The following is an 11,325-nucleotide window of genomic DNA, read 5'->3' as shown; positions in this document are numbered from 1 at the left end:
GAAATGCACTGCACCGATGGGAAGGCCAGGACTAGAGGCCCGCTAAGCATTTCGACAGAGGACGCTCGCGAGCAGCCCAGCTTGTGAACACTGGATTCCTCCTCTCCACGGCCGTTATCGTCGTCTCGGGAGAGCTGCCGCCTCATCAATCCAACAATCTCCTTGAGTCGTGCATGTCTTATCCTTTTTTTTCCTTTTCAGTGTCATGCATATCCGTCCGGCCGAAGAAAGATATGCACTGGGGCACGGAAAAGAAGGGAACGAACGCCCATGGCGGGATGTGGTTGTTCCCCGCACTCCTCCTCCGCGGCCATCAGATTGGTGGCGCTGGCGTCCACGGCCGGTGCGCCGCAACTTCCACGACTCTGCACGTACGACGCCAACGGGCTCCACGCCCGCTAGCGTGCCTGCGTGCGTGCCGATTTTTTGTTTTGAGGGTCGTGCGTGCGGATTATGAACGGTTCATTTGGGCCTGCGGCGCGGCCGAACCGTTTTTTCTGGCCCATAATTATTCCCTGGAGATGGGGCCGACGGATACGGCGATGGGAACGTTGGTGATCCGGCGGGGCGCAACGAGATACCCGCCGCGCGCCGCTCTCGCCGCGGCCTGACTCGTGTGTCACGCACGCACGCACCTATCTCGGACGCTTCTGTTGCCTAGCGCGTTGTTGGTTCCTCGCATCACTTGCGGCCGGGAACATCGCGCCGGCCGGCGGAGCCGATAGAGCCGCCTCGCTGCGTGCCAAAACCCCAAAACTAAATATAGTACGTACAGCAGAAATCAAGACGAGATCGGGCGGTCGATCGCCCTTTGAGCCCGAAGCGATAGGAAAGCCAACGGTGCCACAGCATATCAGATCAAGATCAGAACGAATATTGCGTGCGCAATTACTCCTATCCCGATACGTGTGTGTACGTAGTGTAGACTTAGCTCGTGGCCTCTCTTCGCACGGGCACGGGCACGGGCACGTACCCTCTCCAGTCTATAAATCTTTCGGCGGCGCGGTGGCGTACATACATACGGGAGCGCAAAATCCCCAACGGAACAGGGCTGACAGCGCGAGATCGGGCAGAGAGAGCGCGACAGATGGCGATCGGCGGCGTTGGCGCTGGGGGCGGGGCTGGGGGCGCCGAGGCGCAGGGGAGGAGCGTGCTGGTGACGGGCGGCGCGGGGTTCATCGGCACCCACACCGTGCTGCAGCTGCTGGAGAAGGGCTACGCCGTCACCGTGGTGGATAACTTCCACAACTCCGTCCCCGAGGCGCTCGACCGCGTCCGCCACATCGTCGGCCCCGCCCTCTCCGCCCGCCTCCAATTCATCTTCGTACGTATACTCCTACCTGCCTGCGCCCACCGTCTAGTTTGTTCGATCCTGCTCTCGATGATCTCGTGCCTGCCGTGCCTGGCAGAGCTCAGTACCCTGATTGATTGATAGATTGGTTCGGTGAATTTCAGGGGGACCTGACGATCAAGGATGACCTCGAGAAGGTGTTCGCCGCCAAGAGGTAGGACGTAGTTGTTGGATCCATCAATCGATCAGGAGCTTTGATTTGATCTTCCAAACTCGTGGCGATCGATCAAATTAATTAACCGTTTTGCCGTGTGACTCTGACTGATGACCAGGTACGACGCCGTGATACACTTCGCCGGGCTGAAGGCGGTGGCGGAGAGCGTGGCGCACCCGGAGATGTACAACCGCAACAACATCGTCGGCACCGTCAACCTATACGACGTCATGAAGAAGCACGGATGCAACAAGGTACTCCCTCCCCATAAAACCCCAATCCCGTCAGTACTGTCCCCTGCTCTTCAGAGATGATGGATGATCTTCAGTGATTGCTCTGACACTTTCGAGAACCTACGTGCCAGTTGGTGTTCTCGTCGTCGGCGACCGTGTACGGCCAGCCGGAGAAGGTGCCCTGCTTCGAGGACTCCCCCCTCAAGGCCCTCAACCCGTACGGCAGGACCAAGGTAAACTCTCTGCATACACTCTGTCAGAAACGATTGCCTGACACTCACGTTGCCGAAGTCGACAGCGATGGCCATCGGAGTGATCGGCAATTAATCTAACCTTTTCGACTCTAATGGCGTCGATGTGGTTGACGCAGCTGTACCTGGAGGAGATGCTGCGCGACTACCAGCACGCGAACCCGGAGTGGAGGACGATCCTGCTGCGCTACTTCAACCCCATCGGCGCCCACGAGAGCGGCGACATCGGGGAGGACCCCAAGGGCGTCCCCAACAACCTGCTCCCCTACATCCAGCAGGTGGCCGTCGGCCGCCGCCCCGAGCTCAACGTCTACGGCCACGACTACCGCACCCGGGACGGCACCGCCGTCAGGGACTACATCCACGTGGTCGACCTCGCCGACGGCCACATCGCGGCGCTCGAGAAGCTCTTCGCCACCCCTGACATCGGTGCGTCCGTCCGCCGGCCCAGTTAACAACCAACCCATTTACCAGTGCGTGCATCACTCGACCATTTCTGATTTGTCAGGCTGTGTGGCGTACAACCTGGGGACGGGGCGCGGGACGACGGTGCTGGAGATGGTGAGCGCGTTCGAGAAGGCATACGGCAAGGTTGATACCATCTTCTTTGCCCTTGATATTTCGCCTGTCGATTTCGATTGGGAAAGGGATTGAGACTGACGTTTCTGGCTGCAGAAAATCCCGGTGAAGATGTGCCCCAGGAGGCCGGGCGATTCGGAGCAGGTGTACGCGTCCACCGCCAAGGCCGAAGAGGAGCTCGGCTGGAGGTAACCGATCGATGTCCATTAACACTACTAGTCGCAATGTAGTTTGTCGAGAGAGATGGATTAAATCTCGCACTCACTGGTGTGCCGCTTTGCTTTGCAGGGCCAAGTACGGGATCGAGGAGATGTGCAGGGACCAGTGGAACTGGGCCAAGAAGAACCCCTATGGCTACTGCGGAAACGCTGAAAACAAAGACTGATTCGGTGGCCCATCGGGAGCCTTGTAGCGTGAAAGAAAGATGTTGTCAATAAGCCCAGGGCGTTAAAGTGTGCCCAGAAAATGTTTCCTGTTGTAGTATTATTCGTAAGATGGAACTTGAGTTGGGTGGGTTAGACTGGACTCTCACTCGGCCGGGCTGGTGCTTGCCACAGAATTTTGGTCTGGTTTCAAACATGGGTCGTCATCTGCTTCCTTCTTTTTTCCTTCCAATTATAGAGCGAAACCGATGAAGCGAATCATTACAAACTTTTTACTGCTTGCAGAACATGCGTTTGGTTACCTGCATGATTTTTGGGCACTTTGCATACTTGTTCCAGTTGGTCAGGCAAAAAAACATCCTTTGCATGTTGATTGATTGCCTGCATCCCTTTTTCCCTGCATCGTAGCGACGCCTCTGCGCACTATGTTTGGTTGCTCGCATTGATTGTGTTCATATTAGTGCATGTTGTTGGTTGCATACATTGGACATGATTAAGACTTAAACAACTACACATAACACACTGTGTTACACTAGAGTGCCTAACGGTAGACGGTGGTCGTGGCGCCGCGTCTGACACGACAAGCATGGAGTCGTGGGCGAGCGATCTCATCGGCGGCACAGCGAACTAGTTGCTACTGTTGTTGCCGCAAAGAAAGTTTGTGTGTAGTAACGAATAGGAGGGCGCTGAGGCAGAGGATGATGGAGAAAAATGCAGTGTGCCCGCCATGGCGGCGTCAGTGTAGTAGGACGCGGAGGAGAAGGCTGAAAAGAATGACGATGGCAACGGTGCCAATGTAGTAGGATGCGCGCGAGGAGGCCGAGAGGAACGACACTGACGATGGCTTCGGTGTAGCAGTACATGGGACAAGAGAAGAGGAACAATAGATGATGACCGCACGTGTAGTCGGACAAGAGAGAGGAGGTTGAGAGGAACGACGTCGGCGATGGCGCTAGTGTAGCAGCACGTGGGATAGAACAACGATGGCGACGTGGCCAATGTGGTAGGACCCGAGCGAGGAGGCCGAGAGGAATGGAAACAGCAATGGCTTCAGTGTAGCAGGACATTGAAGAGAAGGCAACGAGGAACAACAACCATGCGAGTATAGTAGGACACGGGAGAGGAGGTTGAGAGGAACAATGTCGGAGGTGCCGCTAGTGCAATAACATGCGGGAGAGGATGCCGAGAGGAGTGACGCCAGCGGTGACGCTGGTGTAGCAGGACATGCGAGAGGACACCGAGACTAAGGAGTGTGAAACTGTAAGACGAAGCTACCGGTCAAAGGAAATTTTAAATGGTTGATCGTGCGTGATGAACTTGACAAAATTTATCCAAAATAGCTCCAAACATGGACATGAAATTGCATGGTCGGCGAAACTAAGAACTGATTGTAAAAATGGAACCATTACATCGATGCGCATCTTTTTCATGTAGAGCTTATCTCGAATCAAAGCACCATTGTGTAGATTGGAAGGAACGAAGGAAAGAAGATTAGAGAGGAAACTCACTGGAGTTAGCACACAAACCTCGTACATGGTGTATATTAGGTCGCATCCTCTCATGCAAGAGCTTCAATAGAATTAGCCCCCACCCCCGCGTGTCGCCTCCCCTTCCCCCGCTAGGGCAACTCGGGTGGCGCCCAAAAACCTAGCCGCCGTCGGCACGCACTCCCTCCTCTCCTCCCTCCGTCGTCGCGAGGGGACGCAACCGACCTAAGCCCAGGGGCCGACGGAGGTGGCGGAGGACATCGCCTCTCTCCCATGTCTCCAGGGTTCTGCAGGGCCCTGAATCGTATGGAGGCGCGCCCGACCCGATCAGCATGATGGTGATGGCTGCGGCACGGCGGTGTCGGAGGCAGTGCGGGCCGCGGGCGGCGGCCAGCCATGTCTGGGCGGCGGCGGCGGTGGCGCGCCATCTGCCTTTGGATCGGTGGCGGCGGTGTGGAGGGCCTGGTGGTCGCATCGGCGGCACCTCCGGTCGGATCTGGTCTAGCCGGTGCAACCGGTAGTAGTGGTCATCTCTTCCGTTAGAGGTGGCCGGCCTGCGGCTGGGTGGTCAGATCTCTTGATTCGCCATCTAGTCCCGGCTACGAGTCGGGAGACATAGTTGCCAGTGAAAACCGAGCCATTGGCGAGCGATGACGGCGTTTTGCACCGTTACCTTGATGAAGGCATCGTCATGTAACTGTTGTCGATCCACTCGCGTTGCTAGTGTAACTGTGCCTTCATCAAGGTAACGGCATTTTGCACCGTAACCTTGATCAGTTGAAAAATAATCCACGATGATCACCCTAGACGAGTCCTTGTCAACTGCGCCCAACCAGGACTGTTGTTCAATATAAATCGGATGTCACTCGTGATAGAAGTTGAGTCGCGCTGCATTGCACCTAGTTTTCTGTCATTTTCTCAATCACACGCCTCATAAAACTGATGGAAATATGGCCTAGAGGAAATAATAAAATGATTATTATTATATTTCCTTAATCATGATAAAGGTTTATTATTCATGCTAGAACTGTATTGACTAGAAACTTAAATACATGTGTGGATACATAAACAAATACCATGTCCCTAGTAAGCCTCTACTAGACTAGCTCGTTGATCAAAGATGGTTAAGATTTCCTAACAATAGACATGTGTTGTCATTTGATAACGAGATCACATCATGAGGAGAATGATGTGATGGACAAGACCCATCCGTTAGCTAAGCATAATGATCGTTCAGTTTATTGCTATTGCTTTCCTCATGTCAAATGCATATTCCTTTGACTATGAGATTATGCAACTCCCAAATACCAGAGGAATGCCTTGTGTGCTATCAAATATCACAATGTATCTGGATGATCATAAAGATGCTCTACAGGTGTCTCCTAAGGTGCTTGTTGAGTTGGCATAGATTAAGATTATGATTTGTCACTCCGAGTATTGGAGAGGTATCTCTGGGCCCTCTCGTTAATACACATCATTAGAAGCCTTGCAAGCAAATGGCTAATGAGTTAGTTACGAGATGTTGTATTAAGGAATGAGTAAAGAGACTTGCCGTTAACGAGATTGAACTAGGTATAGAGACACCGACGATCGAATCTCGCGCAAGTAACATATTAATGGACAAAAGGAATTACGTATGTTGTCATAACGGTTCGACTGATAAAGATCTTCGTAGAATATGTATGATCCAATATGGGCATCCAGGTTCCGCTATTCGTTATTAACCGAAGAGGTGTCTCGGTCATGTCTACATAGTTCTCGAACCCGTAGGGTCCGCATGCTTAACGTTCGTTAACGATATAGTGTTATATGAGTTATATGATTTGGTGACCGAATGTTGTTCGGAGTCCCGGATGAGATCACGGACATGACGAGGAGTCTCGAAATGGCCAGGAGGTAAAGATTGATATATAGTGATGGTATTCAGACACCGGAATAGTTTCAGAGTGCACCGGGTACTCATTGGGTCACCGGAAGGGGTTTCGGGCACCCCCGTCAAGTGTATGGGCCTTATGGGCCAAATGGGGGGGGGGGCAGACCAGCCCACAAAGGGGCTGGTGCGCCCCTTCCCTTGGCTGGCCAGCCCTAGGGGAAGGAAGGGGGGGTCCCTCATGCCTTTCCCTTCTCAGGAGAGAAAGGAAAGGGGGAGGGGGTGCCTCCTCCTGCTTCGTTCCTCCCACACTCCAAATAAGGAAGGTGGCGCCACTTGGGGGAAGACCCCAAGTAGGATTCGACCTACTTGGGGGTGCCTCCTGGCTGCTCCCTCCACCCGACCAATATATATCTGGGAGGGGAGGCCTAGCACAAGTAACAACATTGTCTTAGCCGTATGAGGCGGCTCCTCCATCGTTTACACCCCCAGTCATATTTTCGTAGTGCTTAGGCGAAGTCATGCGGAGATAACTTCACCATCACCGTCACCACACCTCGTGCAGCCGGAACTCATCCATTACCTCGCCGTCTTGCTGACGTCACTGAGCTGAACGTGTGCTGAACGCGGAGGTGCCTGATGACCCACAAGTATATGGGGTCAATTGTAGCCTTTTCGATAAGTAAGAGTGTCGAACCCAACGAGGAGCAGAAGGAAATGACAAGCGGTTTTCAGCAAGGTAATGTCTGCAAGTGCTAAAATTGTAAGTAGCGGAGTAGTTTGGTAGCAAGATAATTTGTAACGAGCAAGTAACGATAGTAGTAACAAGAGTGCAGCAAGGTAGCCCAATCCTTTTGAGGCAAAGGATAGGCCAAAACGGTTTCTTATGATAAGCAAATTGTTCTTGAGGGTACACGGGAATTTCGTCTAGTCACTTACATCATGTTGGCTTAATTCGTGTTCGGTACTTTGATAATTTGATATGTGGGTGGACTGGTGCTTGATGTCTACTACACAACCTTCTTCTTGTAGACGTTGTTGGGCCTCCAAGTACAGAGGTTTGTAGGACAGTAGCAAATTTCCCTCAAGTGGATGACCTAAGGTTTATCAATCCGTGGGAGGCATAGGATGAAGATGGTCTCTCTCAAGCAACCCTGCAACAAAATAACAAAGAGTCTCTTGTGTCCCCAACACACCCAATACAATGGTAAATTGTATAGATGCACTAGTTCGGCGAAGAGATGGTGATACAAGTGCAATATGGATGGTAGATATAGGTTTTGTAATCTGAAAATATAAAAACAGCAATGTAACTAATGATAAAAGTGAGCGTAAATGGTATTGCAATGGTAGGAAACAAGGCCTAAGGTTCATACTTTCACTAGTGCAAGTTCTCTCAACAATAATAACATAATTGGATCATATAACTATCCCTCAACATGCAACAAAGAGTCACTCGAAAGCCACTAATAGCGGAGAACAAACGAAGAGATTATGGTAGGGTACGAAACCACCTCAAAGTTATCCTTTCTGCTCGATCTATTCAAGAGTCCGTAGTAAAATAACATGAAGCTATTCTTTCCGTTCAATCTATCATCGAGTTCATACTAGAATAACACCTTAAGACACAAATCAACCAAAACCCTAATGTCACCTAGATACTCCATTGTCACCTCAAGTATCAGTGGGCATGATTATACGATATGCATCACACAATCTCAGATTCATCTTTTCAACCAACACAAAATACTTCAACGAGTGCCCCAAAGTTTCTACCGGAGATTCAAGACGAAAACGTGTGCCAACCCCTATGCATAGGTTCATGGGCGGAACCCGCAAGTTGATCACCAAAACATACCTGAAGAGGATCACGTGAATATCCCATTGTCACCACAGATAAGCACGCCAAGACATACATCAAGTGTTCTCAAATCCTTAAAGACTAAATCCGATAAGATAAGTTCAAAGGGAAAAGTCAATCCATTACAAGAGAGTAGAGGGGGAGAAACATCATAAAATCCAACTACAATAGCAAAGCTCACGATACATCAAGATCATGCCATAGAGAGAACACGAGAGAGAGAGAGAGATCAAACACATAGCTACTTATACATACCCTCAGCCCCTAGGGTGAACTACTCCCTCCTCGTCATGGAGAGCACCGGGATGATGAAGACGACCACCGGTGAGGGATCCCCCCTCCGGCAGGGTGCCGGAACGGGCTCCCGAGAGGTTTTTGATTGCTACAGAGGCTTGCGGCGGCGGAACTCCCGATCTATTATTATCTCCAAAGGTTTTAGGGTATATGGACTGATATAGGCGAAAGAAGTCGGCCAGGGGATCCACGAGGGGCCCACGAGGGTGGAGGGCGCGCCCAGGGGGGGTGGGCGCGCCCCCTGCCTCGTGGCCTCCTCGAAGCTTCCCTGGCTTGCACTCCAAGTCCCCTGGATTGCTTGCGTTCCAAAAATAACGTTCCCGAAGGTTTCATTCCGTTTGGACTCTGTTTGATATTTCTTTTCCTCGAAACACTGAAATAGGCAAGAAAACAACAATATGGGCCGAGCCTCCGGTTAGTAGGTTAGTCACAAAAATGATAGAAAAGTGTAAAGTAAAGCCCATAAACATCCAAAACGGATAATATAATAGCATGAATGCTTCATAAATTATAGATACGTTGGAGACGTATCAGCATCCCCAAGCTTAATTCCTGCTCGTCCTCGAGTAGGTCAATGATAAAAGAAAGAATTTATGAAGTGTGAATGCTAGCAGGTGCACAAGTTTGATCAGTGATCATTTCAATCACCTTTTCTAACATGATTATATGTCATAACAGTAGTTCATCTCATAAAACTTCTCAGGATTAAGTAACAAGCTATTCACATGTTAAAGCATAGATCATAAACTTTCTTGAAAACTAGCAAACTTCATTCTCAATCGTCGAACAATTACAATTCCTCTTATTTTCAGGAAGAGTCTATGTCAGAGCTTTGATTTAGCAAACTCCACATACTCAACTATCATATAGTCTTCTACAATTGCTAACACTCACGCAATACTTATGGTTATGGAGTTTTAATCGGACAATGAGAAAGATATGGGCTTATAGTGTTGCCTCCCAACGTATTCAACTTTGGGTGATGTCAACAATAATAGTTCATGCTAACTTACATCCAATTAGATATATATATCGGGATCTTTCCAACACGAGGTGCTTGCCAAAGGATAAAATGAAAAAGGGAAAGGTGAAGATCACCTTGACTCTTGCATAAAGTAAAAGACATAAAGTAAAAGATAGGCCCTTCACAGAGGGAAGCAGAGGTTGTCATGTGCTTTTAGGGTTGGATGCACAAAATCTTAATGCAAAAGAACGTCACTTTATATTGCCACTTGTGATATGAACCTTTATTATGCAGTCCATCGCTTTTATTACTTCCATATCACACGATCGTATAAAGCTTATTTTCTCCGCACTAATAAGTCATACATATTTAGAGAGCAATTTTTATTGCTTGCAACATGAAAACTTACTTGAAGGATCTTACTCAATCCATAGGTAGGTATGATGGACTCTCATGGCAAAACTGGGTTTAAGGATATTTGGAAGCACAAGTAGTATCTCTACTTGGTGCAAGGAATTTGGCTAGCATGAGGGGGAAAGGCAAGCTCAACATCTTGGACGATCCATTACAATATACTTTAACTAAGATGTGAGAAAACATAACCCATTACGTTGTCTTCCTTGTCCAACATCAACTCTTTAGCATGTCATACTTTAATGAGTGCTCACAATTATAAAAGATGTCCAAGATAGTATATTTATATGTGAAATTTCTCTTCCTTCAATATTCTTTCATGAATTGTTCAAATGACCAATACAATGCTTGCTAACCTTCAATAAATTTACAACCTCTAATTCTTAGATGTGAAGTCATTACTCCCCATGGGATAAGCAAATGAAACATATATAATTTCAGATTTATGACATTCAACTCATTCAACCCTTTACTCATAGGATATAAGTGAAGCACACGAGTAAATGACAAACTACTCCAAAAAGATATAGGTGAAGATCAATGGGTAGTTAAATAACTATGTAACTATGTGAAGACTCTCTCTCATTTCAGAATTTCAGATCTTGGTATTTTATTCAAGCAGCAAGCAAAGCAAAATAAAATGACATTGCAAGGATAACACACTCATGTGAAGAAGCAAAAACTTAGGCTCAACCGATACTAACCGGTAATTGTTGAAGAAGAAAGGTGGGATGCCTACCGGGGCATCCCCAAGCTTGGATGCTTGAGACTTCTTGAAATATTATCTTGGGGTGCCTTGGGCATCCCCAAGCTTGAGCTTTTGTGTCTCCTTAATTCCTTTTATACCTCGGTTTCCTAAATCTTGAAAGCGATGAACGAAGACGAAAGAGGGGATGCCATATGGGGAATCCCCAAGCTTAGGCTCTTGGTTTGTCCTTCAATATTACCTTGGGGTGCCTTGGGCTTCCCCAAGATTAGGCTCTTGCCACTCCTTATTCCATAGTCCATCGAATCTTTACCCAAAACTTGAAAACTTCACAACACAAAACTCAACAGAAAACTCGTAAGCTCCGTTAGTATAAGAAAATAAATCCACCACTTAAGTACTGTTGTGAACTCATTCTAAATTCATATTGGTGTAATATCTACTGTATTACAACTTATCTATGGTTCATATCCTCCGATACTACTCATAGATTGTTCAAAATAAGCAAACAACACATAGAAAACAGAATATGTCAAAAACAGAACAGTCTGTAGTAATCTGTATCAAACGTATACTTCTGGAACTCCAAAAATCCTGCCAAATTATGACAAGCTGAGAAATTTTTGTACTAATCCATATAAAAAAGAATCAGAACAAAAGCACGTTTCTGTGAATTATCAAAACTTATTTACTGGGTGCAAAAGTTTCTGATTTTCAGCAGGATCAACACAACTATCACCGTAAGTTATCCTAAAGGTCTTACTTGGCACTTTATTGA

The 11,325-nt window shown here is 48.4% G+C and overlaps 1 protein-coding gene across 1 annotated transcript; it reads left to right on the top strand.

Annotated features, from left to right (window-relative positions):
* Window positions 1-1,009: 1,009 nt before the first annotated feature.
* LOC123116626 (UDP-glucose 4-epimerase 3) lies at window positions 1,010-3,165 on the top strand. The gene is made up of 8 exons (XM_044537567.1): window positions 1,010-1,324; window positions 1,456-1,505; window positions 1,624-1,759; window positions 1,870-1,971; window positions 2,109-2,418; window positions 2,498-2,580; window positions 2,665-2,756; window positions 2,857-3,165. The coding sequence occupies exons 1-8, from the start codon at window positions 1,088-1,090 to the stop codon at window positions 2,951-2,953; spliced, it is 1,107 nt and encodes a 368-aa protein (XP_044393502.1). The 5' UTR covers window positions 1,010-1,087; the 3' UTR covers window positions 2,954-3,165.
* The last annotated feature ends 8,160 nt before the right edge of the window (window positions 3,166-11,325 follow it).

Source organism: Triticum aestivum, chromosome 5B (genome assembly GCF_018294505.1).
Source record: "Triticum aestivum cultivar Chinese Spring chromosome 5B, IWGSC CS RefSeq v2.1, whole genome shotgun sequence".
NCBI classification, from domain to species: Eukaryota; Viridiplantae; Streptophyta; class Magnoliopsida; order Poales; family Poaceae; genus Triticum; species Triticum aestivum.
The sequence above is the reverse complement of the archived record's forward strand: the minus strand, read 5'-3'. Positions and strand labels throughout refer to the sequence as shown.

Coding starts and splice junctions, on each gene's coding strand:
- LOC123116626 (XM_044537567.1), top strand. CDS start 1,088: ATGGCGATCGGCGGCGTTGGCGCTGGGGGCGGGGCTGGGGGCGCCGAG. Junction 2,419..2,497: donor CTTCGCCACCCCTGACATCG/GTGCGTCCGTCC, acceptor CTGATTTGTCAG/GCTGTGTGGCGTACAACCTG. Junction 2,581..2,664: donor TCGAGAAGGCATACGGCAAG/GTTGATACCATC, acceptor TTCTGGCTGCAG/AAAATCCCGGTGAAGATGTG.